Source organism: Neopsephotus bourkii, unplaced genomic scaffold (assembly GCF_033783945.1).
Source record: "Neopsephotus bourkii isolate Nb327-2 ecotype Australia unplaced genomic scaffold, CSIRO-AGI_Nbou_v1 NB_1763, whole genome shotgun sequence".
Lineage (NCBI taxonomy): Eukaryota > Metazoa > Chordata > Aves > Psittaciformes > Psittacidae > Neopsephotus > Neopsephotus bourkii.
Window position 1 is genome coordinate 35783 of NW_026902237.1, and position 21731 is coordinate 57513.

Sequence of the window (21731 nt, forward strand, 5' to 3'; positions counted from 1 at the left end):
AATCAAATTCTTATGTTCCTATTTAATAGAAAAGATAAAACCACATAAAATGGCTAGAAAAAAAGGAACTGTAACAGCTTCTGACAGGACTGCCTACAATTCAGCTTGTGGTTTCTGCTGGTTGTATGTAGCAGAGGTAATAAAAATTGCAGCAGACCTCAGGAATGAGCTTAAATTACTGGTCTCCATTGTGAAAAAGGCAGTGGTATGTGTAATTTAAAGACAGCAACTTTTATGGCCTATTAACATTTCTTTTATCTTAATATCTACATGAAGAAGAAAATTATTTCATTTATAAGGGAGTTTCATGGACTCCTTGATGGTTATATGCAATAGTTTGCATTCTAATTCTCTGTCCTTTAGACTATGAAAATTGTTTTCCAAATGCTTCACCGTATAGTTGTGAGAAAAAAGTATTTGCTTACTTTTCAAGACTCTAAGTTTTATTTTAGTATGGGAAAATTTTAGTACGCCTATGTCTCTGTTTCTCTGGGTTAAAATGAATACAGTGTTAAATACCTTCCCTCAAGTAGAGTGGAGATTTGTGAAAATAAAATTATCAAGTGCCTTACCAACATGCAAGGGTGGGAAGTACTTTAGTATCGGTGCACTTTCATTACCTACTTAAATTATAAAGGTTATATCTATTTTTGCAAATACATGTTTTACCTTACATAGCATATTAACAGTAATAACAGAAGTGTCAAATGCTTAGGCTTAAACTACTGCATGGCAAAATTAATGTAATAGCAAGCAGAGTCCCAGAAAATCAAATACTCTTTCAGCTTTGTTTTCATGGGCCTATAAACCTGTTGTCACCTCAAAAAATATTACTGTGCAAAGAAAAAAGTTCAATTTCCCTCTACTGAGCAGATGATACTGGACCAACTGACTATGAATGCAATAAAGCATATTATGTGTGTTGTTAACATAAACCCTGATGTTCAATGAAGAATTTTGTATTGCGTGCTTCAGTGGTTGTGAGATATTATTCCTTATAACAGTAAAGGTTATGATTTAAACTTATGATTTCATATATTTGTAACATAAATCTTTATTCTGCATTACCCAAAGAATACCCAAATTATGTCCTATACTTAATATCAACCTTCCCTCTGTATGCTTGTATACTATGACTTATGAGCAGGATAAGCATTACATTAAAACAGAGACAAAGACTAATTTACAGTAAAGCACGTCCTCCCTTTACACACAGCAAACACAGCAGTAGTGCACAAGTTCCTTTTTTCCTGGGCGGTTTGGGTCTCAGGTAGGTTTTTGTAGCTTGGAATCCATGACGTATTTAAAGAAAAAAAATACTGCTTAAACCTAAATATTATTGTAAAATGTGAGATCATTACTGATGCTGGTGATTGAAGGCATCAGCCTTGTCTTCATGTAAACAGGAAGGGTTCCAGCATAAATATTGTGAAAGATGAAAATATGATCCTGTACGCATCACAAAAGGTAGAAGAGAAAGACAAATCAAGTTTTACTGAGTCTTGTGAAGAGGAAAGAGTTACTAGTGATATGAATTTTTTGCAAGTACACTCAAGCAGGTATAATCCCAGTGGCTTTATCAAACTGAAATAGGCCCTGCCTAATCATTTAGGCTTTGTGACAGAAAAATAAATCAGGGAATCCAACTCCTCCTTTGTAACTGAAAGATATCAATTCTTAATGAGAATGTGAATAATTTATTATCTCCTCCATAAAAAATATTTTGAATAATTTGTTAATCTTAGTAATAGCATGACAAAATATCTAGGGAAGAGAAATAAAGCAGCAGAGTACGAGGGATATTATGTTGATGTTAATTAAATTATTTCTTTCCTACAGAGAACGGTTTTAAAGACCCCATGTTTCAAGAACTGCAGCTACAGTATTATTGATCCAGGTTTTACTTCTGAACAAGAAGAAATAAGTAATTTTGAGGTGAACGTAGAGATATTGGCATACCAAAGTATTGATCAAAAGAATTAAGGATACAAATAATCCTATCTTAATTCATACTACAGCAATTAGAATACATGCCTAACATAAACATTTACATTTCCCATAATTTCAGTGCAACTAAAGCAGATGGTTGAATTTAAATCCTTTGTTATTTAGGGATTGTTTTGCATACCTGAAATTAAACATACTCAAATGTTCTTCTGAATCAAGAACTTTAGCCATCAGTCAGAACTGAATAACTAAATGCATCTTCCGCTATAATGAATAATTTGACTGACTTTTTAGCAGCTGTTATTTCAGTTAATCACATACCCCACCACAGAACCAAACACACTATTTAAGTTATACAAAATCTATTATGGGATGCTCAGAGGAGGAAACACAGGAGGGAAAAGAGAAAGACCAAAGTGGATGAGGGAGTTACAAACATAGGAGAATAAAGGTAAAAGAGGATAAATTATGCCAGTCATGTAATCAGGTGCTAGCCAGTAATACTGACAATGCCTCAGAACTGATTACTACTCTATACTTTTATCAAATCCTATGCCTATCTTCTGTGCAAGCTCATTCCATATCTTGAGCCTCTATGCGAGCTGGCCACTCTAACAAAGTTCTAACTGGACTGGCAGCAAGTAGGATGATGCCTGAGTACCAGCTACTGGGGGGGACTGAGACAAGTCACTGGAGAGAACAGTGTTTTTCATGGGTGTTGGGTGTCAGCTGCTACCTAATATCAAGTCAGACCAGCCAGCAAGCAGCAAGAGGGCAGCATCTGGAATGATCCATGGTCAGGACCAGAAACCTGGTAAAGGGACTACAGACTGAGCACGCATACAGGACAACCTTAAATCCATGTTAATATTCAAGAGAAAAGCAGACATACATGCATTTGTGAGCTGAGTGAATGTATCTGTATGTTCTGACAGTGAAGTTTGAGCTGGACTAGCCAACAAGTAGGAGCAGACCAACATCCAGAAAGACCCAAGATATCAGCCAGTGACCACATAAGAAGCTAGAAGCCAAACTCATACTGGACAAACTTTAAAGTCTATGCTGATATTTAAAAGATAAGGGAAAGGGGTGTTAGTGCATCAGTAGGTTGAAGGTGAGTGCATGTACCTCCATCACAGTTCAGTCCTAAGAGTCAAATAGCACCGCCCTCACCAGGCTGCTCATGCTATTCATATTTACATGACTGCTGACTGTGCTTATGGGTGTGCTGGTAAAAGCACTGATCTCTGTGTCAATCTCTGCAGTTGGCTGTGTTTGCACTCTGTGTGTGTGGGTGTGATGGTCTGTCTGCAGAAATAGCTAATCAGCCTGGCTACTGGGGGGGCAGGAGAAGCCCCTGCCTCAAATCTGGCTCCAGCAGAAGATTAAAGAATCCTTTGTGGTCCAAAAGTCCAGCGGATTCTTACCTCTCAGTCTGAGGCTCACATTTTAAGCATACTAAGCCTTTGCTACATCATAGACACTCTTAAATGTTAAACCTCCTTATTCAGCAAGATTTTTTCTGCTATTGCCGACAATTCTGGAACTATCTATCATGCATACTGCTAAACTAAAGCCCAGCCAACACTAACTACCAAGAAGTAGAAAATACGTATCTGCATGCCCAGCACACGGACAGCTTCCCTACCCAATTCAAATAACTACCTCTGAGGACTTAGTGACTAAACTCACACACACAAAAAAAATACAACCAAACAAAACAAACCGAATTTCCTTTCTATTCCTTGCTGGCTGCAATTCAGATTGAGATTTCACGTCATTGCATCTGAGTTTGTAGTGTAAGAACACTTTCAGAAAGCAACAGAAATATGTTTCTATTGAAGGTAAATGTGTAAATTCAAGGTTGTTTGGCAGGATAATGATGGAATTATTTAATTCTATACGTTTGACTTGTGTGATTGGGTTTTACACAAATACAAGATAAAAAAGAGATGCTCCTGTGTAACATACCAGGATCTGTGCTACATTACAGTGAATTCCAGAAGAAATTACAGGTCCATCCCTGTTGTTCACAGACCCCCAATATAGCACCAAGAGTACCAACGCTTTGCAAAAAATGTCTTACAGTTGCCTTCTAAATACCTGTGCCCAGTAACTCCTCACTCTGGCACCTGAGCCTAAATGTCTAAGAACATTTGATGCTACTTTGGATGAGAAAGTAAGAGTCAGAGCAGGGATCATCACACTTAAATAGGTATAAAAAGCTCAACACTGGGAAATATGACGCAGAAGTACACAATGAACCTGCAGGTCAGTTAAGAAAAATCTTCACTGGCTTTAACATGTAAGCTGCTATATTGAGCCATATTACAAAACAGCTAAGGCAAAGTCGAATTCTTTACATAGTATGCATTCAGTATTTCCAAATTTTACCCACAGCAGTAACAAAAGAGTTCTGTTACTGTTAGAGTGGTCTAACTTAGAATTCTGTTAAGACTGCATCACTCATGTTGCTATGTCGTGTCCCGGTATGGACAACCTCTTTAAAAAAGCTTCTCTGTCAGTTAAAACATTACAACAGTGCTCATTTAATAATGGTTTCACTTGGTTAAGAAAGGCAAGCCAGGGTGATTCAGTGGTCAGGAGACTGCCATGTACATGGAGTAGAAAGGAATCCCAAGCCTTCCCTTTTGCTGGAAATTTCACAAAGCAAATCTGCCTCTGTACAATCTTTGAAGTGCCTTGATGGCATTTCAGAGGTAACAGGAAAAGGAAAAATGCTAGCTGAAAACAGAAAAAAAATTCTATTACTGCCTTGGTTAAAAATTGTTGCTACTGGATGCATGCTATGTAAAGATTTAGACTTTGCCTTAGCTTGTTTCTTATATTGGAGATTCGTTCTCTATTGACCAAAAGGGAAAAAAAAAATAAAAAAAAAATCAATGAAAACATTTTGCAAAAAGTCTAGGAAAATCTAAGTTCAGGAAAAAAAAAAAAAAGAACATTAATTCTACAGTATAATTACCAAGTACATTTACAGCATAAGCCTTCAAGGTTGAAAGCTGTTTTAATACTGCCTTCTAGAATTAGTGCTTTAAAATAAAATCTGTGCCCCAGACAATTACTTAATAAGATAAGTTTAAATTGTTTTTTTCTCTCCTGGACAGAATACAGTAATTGAAACAAAAAGGTCATTAAAGTTCAAACAAGCTAGCTCTTCTTCCCCTCAACCCATCTTGTGAAAAACATCAAATTTTATCATGATCTTCCAAGTCCAGAAGTTCTGAAATAAAAGATTCATTTTCTTTCCTATACATACCTCCTCATTTAAAAATATAGTCTGTTAAGGTAATTTTTTTCAAGAACTCTGTAACTGTTTTCAGCCTTTTCTTTATTAAAAAATCTATGTAATTGTACCATCTCTCCATACATTTTGTTATTAATATCAATACAGTAGGGTGTGTTTGTAGGGGATGTTTGTTTCTTCTTTAGTCTTCTGTCCACTTTCAGCAAAATCAGACACAGATCAACACTCCAGTGTTGTGCAAAGCAACAGCTGGCTAGACTTGAAAGTCACCATGGAAACACAAATGAAGAACAGCCATAGCAGTCTCAACAGTTGTACTTTTCAGACGCAAAATTACTAGCGAGTTTAGGGAAGGGGATAAACTTAGTCTCTAGTATATATTTGGGGTGGAGCATGGATATGGAAGGGTCTTGTACAGATGAATTAATAGCAGAGAGAGGTATGCTGTGATTATTCAAAGAGCAGAGGACGGGCGAAATGGAATATAGGAGTCTAGAAAATCAAGCTTCTTTAGTTCTGCTGCTTGAGAAACTTTTTAATACTGCTGGTAATTTTCCTACGGTGCATGTGTGTCTAGAAACGAAAGATTAATGCAGAAAATTTTTATAGCCAATTTAGAGCCAGACATAGATGTATTGATTAATTTATAGAACGAAACAAATCTGTGTCTCTGGAGTATTTACTGGGTTTACTACCTAAAAAGGTGAAGCCTAGAAGCAAAAACAAAAAGAAAAGGGGAGAAAGGAAGTAGTTGTGTCTTGTTCAAGGACACACTCTGGCTTCATCTGATCCATCCAGACTTCCCATCAAATAGATTAGCAGCAATACACTATTCTAAGTTAGAATTAATCACCTTTTCATTTTCTAACTCTATTGAAATTGAAGGAGACAGTTTCATATCAAGTTATAAAACACAGCAGGTATTTTTAAATAGAAAAATAAGATAATGCAAAATAACAGCCTCCCCTAAGGCAAATTTTCATAGTTTAAATGCTCTAAAGTGCTACACTCTGGATGTTCAGGAACAAATCATGAGATTCTAATGAAACTTACTGCATGGCCTAGCTTAAATCTGGGAGGCAATTATGGTTTGAAAATCTGTTTCCCAAGATAAATCCACATGGGAAGTCTTACGTGGATTTTCATGAGACTATGCAAAAGATGAGTATCTATCTGATGTCTTCCCTTAATTTATTTGTAACCTGAATACCTTTTTCCTTTTTTGCAACATCAGGAGAGGGTGCTGAAGTAGATAAATCATTTTGCTATATATTCAAGGGAGTGTAGTGTTCTACTTCAATTCCAGAGACTGCTTTTTTAAAAGAACAGTAATAGAGAATTTCTGCATGTTCTTACAGTGCTGCCTTTCCCTTCATTAGTTATTTCACTAAAACAGTTTTCTGGAGTTGCAAAAACACATAAGGATATACCTGCACCATGTAATTTGCAAAGAAAATAAAATTTAAATGTAAAAAAATTGCCTATAACAGGACCTATAAATATATGTAATGACCTGAAGAAATTCCAGAAAAGTACAGAGAATATTTTTTAAGTTTTATTGTTCACTGCAATAGAATATTTCATATTTTTATGTACCAATATACCAAGCACAGCTTTTTCAGTGCTGAAAAGCATATAACTCACTAGCAGTACAATTCCTACTGTGTGTCAGAATATTTTTGAGCACAGATTCCCCAATTATTCATAAAGTCAATTTGCAGGAATGCCTTAAAACATGACACAAAATTGGCCCTACTGATTCCATGTGAAGAATGTGTCAAATGTGCTGTGGCTTCAGAGAGGTTCCCTTGGAGCTGTGGCTGCGAGGTTTCCCATGCTGACAGTGGGAAAAACCTACACTCAGGAATGCCAACAGCTGGAATGCACTGACTTTGTTAACATATCTCTCTGAAAAGAGAGAGTTTAGGCTGCATCACTCATGTTGCTATGTCATGTCCCGGTATGGACAACCTCTAAAAAAGCTTCTCTGTCAGTTAAAACATTACAACAGTGCTCATTTATAATGGTTTCACTTGGTTAAGAAAGGCAAGCCAGGGTGATTCAGTGATCAGGAGACTGCCATGTACATGGAGTAGAAAGGGATCCCAAGCCTCCCCTTTTGCTGGAAATTTCACAAAGCAAATCTGCCTCTGTACAAGCTTTGGAGTGCCTTGATGGCATTTCAGAGATAACAGGAAAAGGAAAAATACTAGCTGAAGGTTTAAACAAGGCAAGAGTCATACATATAGGCCAAAGATGGCCAACAAGGAAACTAATTCTTTGCATACACAGGGTCAAGAAGGCTGCTTTTTCATGGTGAACATAATAATTTTGTCAAAAACATATGTAATCTTTAGAGTAGCAGTTTGCCTGCTTATGATGCAAAGCCTAATTAGGTGCAGCATAGCACTACAACTTTGGATTGATTTTACGGAGAAAATTGGTAAGTGTGAGAAAATACCTAAGTTTTGCAAAATAAGAACGGTAAAAACATAGATAGGAGTAGTAGCACCTCAGAGACTCAGTAAGAAACTACTGAAAGAAAAACATATAAAAAAAAAAAAAGAGTCTTCCTAGGAAGACAATCTGTATGATCAAGTATTTTAGTTTCATTGGTTTTCAGTCCTGGAAATTAATCAAAAGAAAACACAGATTGCGCATACAGAATTGATGAAAGAAAAAAATCAGATGCAAATAAACATAGAAATGAAGAACGAAGTCTTAAAATCTAGCATTTTGAGGCCTGAGTACCTGAATAAAATTTATGCCATTTCTTAGATGAAATTAGTTTAAAAGCCAAGTTAATCATAATCATCATGGACTGTACATGACATCAGAAGAAAGCTAAAATGCTTTCTCAAACATTGTTGAATAAAATATGAAACTATAATAGCAACATGTTTCCAAAGTGCAAACATAGAATTTTTACATATCAAATTTGATTGCCATCAAAGTGGTTTAACACTGCAGGCAGCTTTTTGGAAAATGTCTCCTAATAGCATATATATTTATGGAATATATTTTATCTTTTCTTCCTAAGTGCTTCGGAGAGTTAATACATGTATTTGACATTAAAACAAAGTTAGAAGGCAAAATTAAACAGCTAAGCTTAGAGATCAAGTAAAAACAGAAAAGAGATGAACATGCAAAAGGTGACATAACAGCTATAAAATACAAAAGTTTCTATATATAGAACTCGTGATGAAATATGAAGAGAGATACCTAAAAGACTAGGTTCAGCTAATTGCCCAGTGTACTGTTGCTGCTTGACGCTACACCAGGTCGTTCACAACAGACAGGCTATTGACTACCTGAAACATAATCCATAAAATGCAACGACTGAAGGTTGAATGCAAAATGAGATCACAGCTTCAGATTAGGACTGGTAGTAATGCAATTTGGTGCTACTGGAAAACAGTATCGGGCAGTCAGAAGACTTGTGTGGCTACTGTGAAGCCAAGGCAGGAAAAAAGGATAGTCTACTGTGAGTAGCAATTTCAAAGCATGGCTAGTATTTTGGCTTTTTTGTAAAAGTATGAAGAAAAAAATATTCCAAGATTCTCAGCCTCACTATTTCAGAATTTCTTCCTTTTTTTAGAGTCAGTGATGGAAAAAAACAGAGTAATTAAATAGCAGCAATCACACTTTCTCCACCAGCATCAATGTTGCTTATAAAATGATCTAGCAAATATATTCCAGCAAGTCTCCTAAGAAGAATATTTGGTTCCAACACATTTTCAAAGAATCCCTTCTTCATTACAGGGAATAGTGATAAAGCAGCAACACCTGCATTAATCCACACTTCATCTACTGTCATGTGTAAGGAAGAAGAGCTACAAAGTCTATCCATAAAAAAGATTTTTAATGTGACTAAAAAAAAAAAATCTTATGAGAACAGTTACAATTTTTATATATTGCAGTATAAAATATACATACAGAAAATAGTATGATATTCAGATCAATTCTTACATCATCTTTTTCTCCTAAATTCTTCTTTCTATATCACCCAAAAATATTGTTCAGGCATAGTAAACTTCAAGGAGAGAAAGCAGAAACAGTTCCTTGCTGGGAACAGCAAGGCCTGCAACATTCTTCACAAAATAAAGTTTTGGCAAGTACATCTTCAGGAAAATCACAGTGAATGACAAATTTTCAAATGAAATTGAAAACAAGTAACCCTCATTTTCCTAATTCAGGTCTTTCATTTGGGCAGATACTATTTCTTCAAGGAAAATGATACAGCTTATTCTAATACCTGTATTAACATGAAATTGATGACCACACATACTTTTAAGAAGCTTCCCAATTTAAATATAATTAAGAATTTTATGTTAGTAAACAGTTAATGCTTTTCTACCTAGTATTTCATAAGATTCTTTATAGTGGTGTTGCTTATCTTGACAGTCCTAAAATACAACTATATATATTTGGATTTAATCTCTTAATTCAAAGACTTTCCTAGGAATCCATCAAGACTGAATCACTCATTCACCCTTTAATTTTACTGCATGTATCTCTAACTATTATTTACTTTATTCTTTAAGTGAGACAAAAAAAACATCACTGACATGGATTCTTGTTTTCACAAGCAGCCAGATTCAGCTGATGAGTTGCACTCATCAAAACACTGAATTTCACAAACTTTGGATATCAGGACCATAAAAAATAATACCATGTGAAAACTTCAAAAGAGAACTCAAGAAATTACATACCTTGTGGTTGTTTAAACAGAAGACAGAAAGCAGATTCCTTACTGGGGGACTTCAACAGGGCAGATGAACTGAGTTGACAACTGGACTGCTCTTGATCTAGAAAAGAAATAAAAGTCAGTGAAATACATTTTGAAGTAAAAACCCGATTGAACAATTTCCCTAATAAAACAGCTTCTTAGACAGACATTTTACCAAACACATTCTCAAATGGGAGCAAATGGGACTTTCCAAAGTTTAAAATATCTGTTATTCATCTTTTCTTTGTGTCCACCTACATATTCAGCTAAATAAAATTTTCACAGAACTAGCTAACTAATCTCTGAAAAACAATGTCACTTCATAAAATGAAAAACACTAGGTTATGCTTTGTGCTAACACTGACTTAAATATATGAAATAATGCTTATGTCCAGTGTATTTTGCCTGAGAGAAAAAAATTGTTAGTAGCAGATTTGCCTTTGATAATTTAGTTCTGTTACATAAAAAAGTCAGAGAAAGCAGTCTGAAAAGATTTTGCAGTGCACATTTAACAAGGGGCATTCCTACTTTGGAAATCTTTTTATGGAAAAAGGCATGGCCAAGCTACAGTGCATGCAGTCTTATCTGAGAAATAAGGTGAGTTTTAACAATCAACAATATAAGCCAGCTATTTCAGTATAACTGTGCATATAACCTTACCAAAAGCAATCTTATACATTGCCACAGATACCAGTTTTGATAAACCAGATAACACTGGATTTAAGACAGAAACCAATTTACCTCCCTTATCCAATTTCTAACCACTACTGTAGCTTTAATCTTTTATTTGACCATTTCCCTCCAAACTTTGAAGTGAATATCCTCTAAAAAAAATTACACATTTTTCCAGAAACATCAAAATACATTTGGCCATTGAAAACTTGAAATCAAATTATCCACATAAACTGAAATAAAGCATGACAGTTATTAACAAACCACTAATAGTTAGGGTCAATTCTTATACATGTAAAATTATACAGGTAAATTCTCTGGGGTCTGGTTTATGGTGGAGATTTCAGTAGTACCAATGATCTATATTGGTTTAGTTGTTCCATAAAGTCTTAGTAACAATATTATATAGTGTTATTTACAGAAGAGCAGTAACTTTCAGCTTGAAACAGCCGAAATAGTACAAGTGCTTTTTAAATGATCTGTAACGAGTGTTCGTGTACTCTGTAGTTCTGATCATTGGCTCATATTGGGGAAAATGAACTACTGTTAAATGAACATTACTCTCAAGAATATTCTTAGTATAGCTATGAAGGCTTACGTGAATAAGAGCTGCAGATTTAAGCCACAGATGTGTATCTAAGTCCTGGGAAGAAAATTTATTGCTATTAAAATCAGCCAGAAAACATCAAGTTTTAAGAGGTCCAAGATTTCATCTGTGCATCACAAAGTAACAGATGGTGGGTAGTTTTACTTGCTCTATAATTATTCAAAACAAAGGACTGTTTGTGCTACAGTATCAGTCAAAATTCACAGAAAGAAACATTTCTGAGGAATAATGGGTTTGACAAAGTTTCAGAAATGCAAATGGCAGCTTCAGAAATGGTCCAGATATGACAATTCCCAACTAATTTCTATTTTAATTCCTAAACTATGCAATTCTAAACATAATTTCACAACTGTCTAGGGCAGAAACTGCCTATCAAAACGTTACTTGAAAACAAGATACAGAAAACTTCTGTAATCTTCTTTAACGCATTAGGTGAATCTATAAATGTTGATGTTTATTACTTGTACACTTTAATCAAGATGTCCTATTTTCATTGTTGCAACTTCTAATTCTCTTAAGAGACACATGGTCTGAAACACAATTTGTAAAGACCAAGATCAATCTAACATTTCATTCTCTCTCCTGACTTGCTACTTTCTGTCAATTTCCCCAATCCGCCTTCTCGATGGCCTCCAATAACACCAGCAATGATCGTGATGAGTCCAGTGCAATACTAAGTAAAGGAAGGCATTCCGCTAACTTGCTTTAATGTTAAAATATCAGCTAAGAGGTTTCAAAATGGTAGTAGCTTTGGGTTTATATTACTAAAACTACAAGTTTAAGAACTATTCTCGGAGATAGATTCAAAAATTTCTGTGAAGTTGAGTTACCTGCTGACAGGAACAATTCTACTTTTTGGATTAATATTTTTCAGGAAAAAAACAGGTTTTAAGAATGACTAGGCTGTCACTCTTTAAGGAATAAATTAAGAGTATGATGATGATAAAGGGGCTTAAGCACCGCCTGCATAAAAACAGGCTGAGAAAATTGAGGCTATTCAGCCTGGAGAAGGCTGTGTGGAGACCTCCTAGCAGCCTTCCAGTATCTGAAGGGGGCCTACAAAGGTGCAGTAGAAGGACTTTTCATCAGGGGCTGTAGCGACAGGACAAGGAGCAATAGGTTTAAACTTAAACAGGGGAAGTTCCGGTTAGATATAAGGAAGAAGTTCTTTACTGTGAGGGTGGTGAGACATTGGAAGAGGTTGCCCAAAGAAGTAATAAATGCTCCATCCCTGGCCATGTTCAAGGCCAGGTTGGATAGAGTGTTGGGCAATATAGTCTAGGGTGAGGTGTCCCTGCTCATGGCAGGGGGGTTGGAACTAGATGATCTTAAGATACTTTCCAACCATAACCATTCTGTCATTCTGTGATTTCAGACTAAAATATTTGTGTTTAACTAATTCAGATAGAAGGTTCCTACTGTTATGTCAAGTAATATTACAGTCATTGCTAATTAGCTTTTTCTTTTCTGAGTGTGTTCTTGCACTGCCGTGAGAGAAACTAGAACAAAAGTAGGTTCTTCATGTCAAAACACATTAAACTAACACATAGCTCATCATAACATGGATAAAAGATCCAGTCTTCTCCATAATATAGGACTGTAAATGGCCTTGAAATAACGTTCTGGTTTGAACAGCTCAAACTGATACAAGCAAAATAGACCGGGGAAAGCAAACAAACAGTAGTTAACAAAAAAAAAAAACAAAAAAAAAAAACAAAACAAACCAACAACAACAACAAAAGGAGTTTGTAAAAAAGCAAGTTCACAACTCACGACTACCAACAGTTCAGTTCTTGATAGGACAGGAAGGGTACTATGAATAATATATTCACAGTTGGATAACTTTCTGACCAGCCTGATTAGTCTCATGGGATGGCAAATTCATTCCTAATGTTGCAAAACCCCAAATTGATTAGCTTTTACTGTACACTGGGCTAACATATGTGCATTGCTGTGGTATATACAATATAAAAGTTAGTATACTAAAATACTATCTGCTTCCATCTGAGGTAAACTATGTCTTGATAACAATCAGCTAAATATATAGGTCTTTATGGAAATTATTTCCCATCATATATAAGGGCCAGAAATACTAAGCTGAAGTTGTGCATCCTTGACTTTGCTTATAATACTAGATTTCCTCTGGGAAGAAGGAAATAGGAATTACAGTAAATATTAGAACAGAGAGCAAATCATAGCATGTATGAACATGTCTAAAGACAGTCTGAATGCATAACTAAACTATCTTATTGTGATTAAAACCAAGCAAACATAATATACAGGTCACCAGCAGCAACTGGATGAGAAAAGTAACATTAAATATTAAACTGATTAACAAATTCAAGACAGCTTTTAAAGGACAGTATGGTATTACTTCCATAAAGATCACAGTACAAAATTAATTTATCTCAAAGAAAACTTTCCATAATCCCATAGACAGCAAAAACATTAGGTCATCATCATATCAGGTCTACTGATGTGTACAGAAAAATGAAAGCTGGCAACTTCTGATGCATAAAACCCAACATCAGTCTTTCACTAAGCCAGTTGCCTCTTCACTGTCCCTTTTCCAATATGAATGTCACTTTTGAGCATTCTGTATGTGCTGGACATGACTGTTCTGCACTCTGCCAGGTCCCCTACTCAGCACGTAAAAGCTGGCACTGTCCCTGAGAACTTAGCCATGATTCACTTAGTGTGTAAACACTGGATCCACTGCAAACTGTTTCTTCCTTCACTGTTGTCCACATGAGAACATCAACAGAAACTCAGAAGTGGTCTTATCATTTACAAATAGAATTCTATTTTGTGATAACCGAGAATGAAAATATATCAGCAGTTACACATGGGAAACTGTAGTGAAGTACTTAGGTCAGCAAAAGCATAGAGAATTCAGTCATGAGAATAAAATGCTCTTGACCAGACACTATTCAGGTAAAAGAATCAGCAAAATCCCCCGCATATTAACTCCATATGCAGCTAAAGCTGTATTTCTGTATTTCCGATTTATATCTCTGAAGCTGTAATTAAAAAGCATGAGTTCCATTCAACAAATAAACATGAATCTCAATTTTTTAAAGTCACCTTTCTTCACTTATGTGCCACAAACCCCAAATCACATCATGAGTGTGTAAACCTGACTTAAAACTTACCTTTGCGCAGGCTTGAATTTGCTATTCTCTTATGTTACTCCATCTACTGACTTGGTGTCAGGGGCCACTGGAATGTTTATCTTCAATTTTTGCTATATGAAGGTGCCAGAAAATGGTTTGGCACCTGTTTTTTAATTCTACATGTTAGGCTGAACTAGGTGGAGATTCACAGACCTTCTAGAGCTCTCTGCTTCTCTCAGAGTGAAATTTATTCTTTCACTGAGTAAATCTCAGTCATCAAGGAGAACCTGGGACTTCAGACTTGAGTTCTACAGCGTTTGTGAAATCTCAGTATGATTTGGCGATCTTTGATAATTCTAGATTTTATTTTTTAAAGTATGCTTGAAAATATTGCCGAAACATACTTCCCTGGAAGGTCAATCGGAAAAAAAGCCTCAAATGTTTTGCCCTTAGGAACTCCTTTAGCTGATAAAATAAAATATTTTGGAAAATAACTGACCAAACAACACATTACAACAAATTGTTTGGAACAACAAGTTGTTTGGAAAACAACTGACCAAAACAACACATTAGCTATTTGGCTTAGACATACAGCTCCCAAAACAGACCCAGGAGACCCCTACTGCCTGAATGCTACAGTGCAGTACATGGGCAATAACCAGCTTCATGTAGACATGAGACTGTTTGACCTAAGAGTTCTACTGTGAACAGTTTTTAAAGGGTTGTGTTATTTCTTAGCTGACACAGCACTGTCTAACAGAGCTTTCCAGGGTAGATGTGAATGATACACAATATCTCCATTGCCAGGAAATGAAACGAGGCAAATGTAACCACATCCCACTCACACTTCTAATGCAACTCAAGGAGTTTAAGTTCCTTTCCTCACCCCCAAAAAAATCCAAACCTCTGTACCTGTCAGCGTGACATCTACCACCACGTTTTCAGGAGTTGGATTTTTGAAGGATATCATGACAGAAGAACGCTGGCCAATACATGCACTTATGCTGGTTGGTTCCATCAGCTGAGGAGGAAGACCAGTCCCCGAAAGGTTAAATATCCACTCTGTAAGCTGTAGATGAAACGTCCTTATTTACTATTTGACAAGTTAGATCTGTACATTTTAAGGCATTTTGCCTACTTCTTCCTTCAAGTGTTCTATGTCTCTCTTCTGTTGTAAGTGAACTGCTGTTAAATGCTTGCTTTGCTTGCTTGCTTGCTTGCTTCTTCCAGCAAGCTGCTATGTTACTCTTAAGTATTGCTACCCCATACTGGGAGATGTTCCCATCTTCTCTTTGCATTATCTTTTGGGCTACACCGAGTACAGAGTATTTAACTTCTAAGCTACTCAGAGCTTCCAGTCAAGTGAATGAAATATGTAGGTGGTTGCAAGAGGGCAATTCAAAGCACATATATTAGAACCTGAAAGCAGACGAATTGAGAAGTTCTTTTCAGAAGATAAGTGAATAAGAAAAATAGTTCTTTGATTGGACAGCAGAGAATCATACAGAAAGCTAAAATTGTTACTCCAAAGATAATAAAGAACATTAACCACTATGCACAGAAGAATCTATAATATTGAAAAGAGCTAGCAGAAATAGAGTACCACCACAAAGCATAAAAAAAAGAAAATATAATCTTTATGTGTTTATTTTGATCATTTTTTTTTTCAGCACAAGAGTAAGGAGTTGCCTGCACTACACTTACTTACTCCTTTAAGATTATAAAGAGTGATGTTAATAATGCCACTCACTGTGGAACCTTTAAAGCTGAATGAGCAGCAAAGTTGAATGGTAAATACAAAGGTAATATTATTTTAAGAAAAACGTTTAATTTGTACATTCATGTTGCTGCCTTTAAATAAGAACTGACTAAAATGTTATGCTTATTACAAACTGCTCAAAAAGTGGCCCTTTGGTCTGTTTTGTTCATTATAACTCAAAAAGGTATACATCATAAGCAGAATAGAAATTCAAACCACTACTTCCATTATCTGAAATACTGCATTTACTTCTGCACAGCCTGTCTGAAATAATTAGGGAAAATCCGTGATAGACAGGGTTCAAAAATCTAACAACAAATATGGAAATATTTAAAATAAAAAGTGACTAATATATTAAGACTTCTCAGCATAAACAGGGATAAATAAAATGTCACATCATACGTCTTCAGAAAATAGCTTTGGACAGCAAAATTGAATGCCTTTATTATCATATTATAGAGGAACATTCAATCCAACAAGAAAAAAGACATTTTAGTCTTACTGAAGAAAATTATTTGGTAGAAGTCATCCAAGGCTACAAGGTTACAAAAAAATAAAAATAAAAAGAGGAAAACCTGTTTATATACTGATGTAGAGAAAAGACTATATAATACTAAAATTCAGAATATAAAAATAGGGCCTATGTTTTGTTTAGGATTTAGACTAGACAGTGATTTATATTACCTGATTTGCAGGGAGTTCTGCATTTCTCAGTCTAGTAAAAATTGAAAACTACCTCCCTTTAAAATTACATTTTATTTCATTGTTGACTTAAACATGGCCTATAGCCTGTTTATTGTTACAAACTCATGAGCAGGAAGCTAACACCACTCACTATTCAGATTCTGTCAGGAAGGTGAATGCTGCCACTGTACAAACTTTGAAGCAACAGAGGGACTAACTCCTTGGTGAAACCCCTTTGCTGGTAGTAACCGACAAGAAACTGCCCAGCAGTTGCCAAGCCAGCATACCATAGCATTTGTGTTCCTGACTTGTTCTTCCTTCCCACATTGGCTTCAAAAAGTTAAATATAAACAATAGGCTGAGCACACTTTGCAGGCTTATTTTGAAGGACTGGAACACAGGCATGAGCATGCCAGAAGATCATGTTTTCAGAAAGCTGCACGTGTCAAGCAGTTAGTGGTTACACTGGCCAGTCATTGCTACTTTGTGCTTGCTTACACACGCGGCAACAATATATACATATATGTATTTCTGCAAATCTCTTAATACATAAGTTATGAGGCAATATTAGTATAACAGTGCTTTCCAAACCCTCTGTAAATCTGTGTGAACCACCTTGTTCATAGCAAGTAGTTTTACACGGATGTGCAGTGTAGAGGTGGGAAGAGTGAGCCTGCTTTATTTTCTACAGGTGAGCTGTAAAGATCAAAGGGCTATGAAGAGCTTTATTGCTGAAGGCCCAGGCTCATGGTCTACAAAAACTAGAGACTGCAGTTTCCACTGATTTTTTGGTGGTTAGCAAGCAGAGCGATTTTGATCCCCATTGTTTCAAGTGTTGAGCACCTTTAAAACTTAAAACAGCACACAGAAACTGTCAAACTGAACAGCTAAAGGAGCCAAACAAAATTAGTCGTTGGCCTGGAATACAAAACAAGACAACCAAAAAATTATACTGATTATAGAACAGGCCTGCCTTGCCTGATCTGCAGTTACTGTTCCTCATTGACCCACTCTGTGATGGAGCTCAAGACCATGTATGATCAGTGCAAGAAATCAAGAGGATATTTAAAAACCAGAATTGTTAGGAAAATAATACAGGATAGGATCTAACATCAGGTTCATTTTCTCTCTAATATTACTTACTTCTGTTAAATGCTTTACATTATACCTGGATGCTAGCAATGTGGTAAAAGAAGAGGATAATACAGGTAAATTAGAACTCTGGGTGCAGATTACATTAAGACTGACCTTTCAGTTGTGCTGTCCCAACAAACTTAATTTCAGATTTTCACAATGGTTAGAGCTAAACTCAGACTCACTTTGTGAAGAGCTCTTCATACAGCTTCAAACCAGAAACAAATGAAGCAGGTAATAGAACAGAACAGTTTCTCTCAGTTCAGCGAAGAAGCACAATCAGAAGTAGTTAAGGCTTATCCTGTAAGTACTCTCATTAACTGATTTGAGATTAGTCAGCTATTCAGCTATCAGATGGCTTAAGTGTCCATTCAGATATATTTAATCAGAGAAATCAAGGGAGGAAAACCAGTGTCAGGGAAGGGGGGTTACATTCAAAGTTGTCTGAGGCATCGACCACTGATGAGAAGCATTCTTCAAGTCTTAATTAAAAAGGGCAGTTGTATCTCTGTAAATATTTATTGCCAGCTACCAGTATAACAATTAGCAAACTAAAATAGTCTGATATTAATTTACTAAAGACTAGCAGTGAAAATGAATACAAATCTACAGAATCCTCTAGATTCAAGCATGCCCTGGGTTCAGCCTCTTCCCCCTTCTCAGTAGCTGGTGCAGTGCTGTGTTTTTGAATTTCAGCCTGGGAACAGCGCTGATGACACTGATGTTTTTAGCTACTGCTCAAATGTTTAGTCTGACCAAGGACTTTCTGAGTCTCATGTTCTGCCAGAGAGGAGAGGAAGCCGGGAGGAAGCAGAGACAGGACACCTGACCCAAACGAGCCAAAGAGGTATTCCATACCACAGCATATCATGCCCAGGATGAGAGTTACCTGGAAAGGCTAGTGCACTGTTCGGTCAGGCTAGGTATTGACAGGTGGTATTGTACTCTCTTCGTTATTTCCCTTATCATTATAATTATTGGTGGTAGCAGCAGTGGTTTGTGTTATACCTTAGTTACTGGGCTGTTCTTATCTCACCCCGTGGGACTTACATTCTTTGGATTCTCCTCCCCATCCCTCTGGGAGCGAGGGGAGATGAAATATGGGGAGCGAGCGAGAGGGCTGCATGGCTGATGTGCAGCCTGGGCTTAAACCACGACAAGGCACAAAAAGAGCACTAAGAAATTACAACAAATATAAACCAATATATTGATATGGTTAAAGAGATCTGGAAAAAGCATTTGGAAGGATGGCATATTGACTAAAGTTCACTGCAGATAAAAATTTGGAGATTTGACAATTCTTGACAGGATGTTGCACTGTATGACAAGATTCAGGTGGCAGGGCTCACTTTGCTAAAATGAATTGTTGTATTGTTTTATTACTTCTGTATTTGGTGAATAATTAATTTTTTTTTTTCATTAAATTTCTATGTGCCATTAGAATCCAGAAAAGATAAGGACATTCTGCCCTCTTGAACTGGCCTTGGATATATACTATTCCTATGATAATTGCTTTCTCCTTGGTTTTGTCCTTAATAAATATTTTGAAACAGAGATCCTGAAAATAAATGTTGTGCTAACACCACCTATAAGTAATCTGTCCAACATATTTTATCAGGAAAAAAAAGGCCACATCGCTTCTTTCACTATTCGTTTTCTTCATATAAAATAGGTTTTTTTGCAGTATTACTTATAACACTACTGAAAACTCTTGGTAGCATGTAACTGGAGTAATTTACAGGTCAGCAATCTATTAGGATATCTGACAATCCAAAAATAATACAGAGAGGAAACTACACAGAAAGTAAATACTTCTTTCAACCAGAGCTCATGTGATAAAATATTATAATTTACATCACACTATCAGGTTTCATTTTTGTTTCCAGTTGCAATTTTTAACCAGCCAGTAGGTCATGTTGATCACTCATATTTATTTATTTATTTGTTTCTCATTTAAAAGAAAGAAAACTCAGAGATTAAATTGTCAACAATTCTAAAATGCTTACAGCAAAAAAACATTTTCAGATAAACTGAAAGGAATAATTCACTTTTTCAAGTGAATTACCTTTGCATTACCTTCCAAAGTTCAGATGAAATAAAAAATGAATCGATTTAATTTCATTAGGGAGTGGGAAAAATAAAAAGAAATTTAATTTGAGAGGTGTCAATGCTAAGAAGTGACACTCTTCTGCTGTCAAAAACAGCAGAACTAATTACCAAAAAAGCTAAAATTATTCATCACTTATTCTTGCTTCCACATCATTGCCTCACATTTTAATATTGTAAATAGAAAATTTTCTGTGTAACAAAAAAAAAAACAGACGGTTAAAACAAATTATAACTTTCAAATACCTTTGTATTTGCTCTTCCATTATGTATCCATCCACTGAATTTCAACTTCACCTACAGATTGAAACCCTTACTTACTTTCCTATTAAAATATTATCTAATTTGAATTCCCAGTGTTGTGGACAGCAAACACAGTATCATACCTGTGAACAGATGAAGGTTACTGATGCTTTGTGATTGCCTCTTCCAAGGGCAGACGGACAGAATTGCACAGGTACTTCAGTGGTGGAATGAGGAGCAACAATCACCTGTACAAGCACAAGAAAGAAGCAAAGGAAAGAATGGGCAAATAAATCAATGTTTTGTTTGGTTTTTTTTTCATCTGTTTCTCTTTTGTGCTTTGTATCAACACTGCTGATGCTTATGTGATTAATGTGTTCCACCAGATGAATTCTCTCCTCACAGCAAGCACAGGCTGCTACGGCAGCAAATGCACTGCAGTAAACAATCCTAGTGGCAGTCACTGCACGTTCATTCCCCAGAAACTACAGAGCTGGTGTTACAGATTGCTCCAAGGACATGGACAGTGGCTCACACCAATTCTGTTCAAACATGACTTTGGTGTCTGATCATATTGATGATACTGAAAGGTTATCACATTGACCTCCAGAGACAGAAATTGGCTTATAAGGGAAATACATGGCAGGTTTTAATAAAGTAGTGTTTTGTCTCTCTTCTGCTTACCTTTATCTAAAATAACATTATAAATGATGTTGTTAGGTTTCTCTTCATGTGAAGTATACTGCTTGAATCTCAATTGCACAGGGAAAGGTACGGTATCTGATTACAATGGGGTCATAAAAGTTTTTAAGAACTAGATAAGCAATGAAAGAATAGAATTAAAAATATTAAAAATGCCAATGCATCAGGAGAATTATTCAGTACAATCACTGAATACGCAATCACATGTCTGTTTCAATTAAAGAAAAATGTACTAGGTTTTTAATATCATACATGTCTAAATAATGTTTGCATGTAAGAAGATTTATTGGAATTATGGACGCTTGAGCTGTATTTTATAAAATTAATCTAATTTGCAGTTAATAAAGGTCAAAACAACACCCTACAACAGCTGGCACTGACAAGCCCTTCTATAAAGGAAATGTCAGCACTGGAAGAACAGGCTGCTAACAGGCACCAAACACAAGTTATTAAAACATTAATTTTTGTTTACTATGTTTAATAGTTGCAAGATGCTTGACTGCACCAATAAGCCCTATGACCTCTTTCTACCCTGGGGTTTTAATTGCCTTTGCTCTGATACAGTACTTGCCTTGCAGCTAAGGAAGGCTTGAGCTTATGGCACACCGAGGCAGAGACCTCCACCTGTAGCCCTTTCCTATCCCACCCAGAAACAGCAAGCAGAGCCATGACAATGATAGGTATGAGGCCCCAGTGCAGCACCAGGACCACTGGTGATGGCCACAGTGCTGAGAACATACTGCAGGCCCCAGAGAGTGAATCAGCGA

General features: G+C 36.1%; 1 protein-coding gene across 1 annotated transcript in view; it reads right to left on the reverse strand.

The window, feature by feature from the left end:
- Positions 1-21731, reverse strand: part of CFAP47 (cilia and flagella associated protein 47) — a 281878-nt gene that overhangs the window by 32054 nt on the left and 228093 nt on the right. The window contains exons 56-58 of the mRNA XM_061378057.1: positions 20406-20510; positions 15249-15405; positions 9928-10023 (exon numbers count right to left, since the gene is read on the reverse strand). Coding sequence (XP_061234041.1) covers positions 9928-10023; positions 15249-15405; positions 20406-20510 — 358 coding nt within the window. The remainder of the gene's footprint in view (positions 1-9927; positions 10024-15248; positions 15406-20405; positions 20511-21731) is intronic.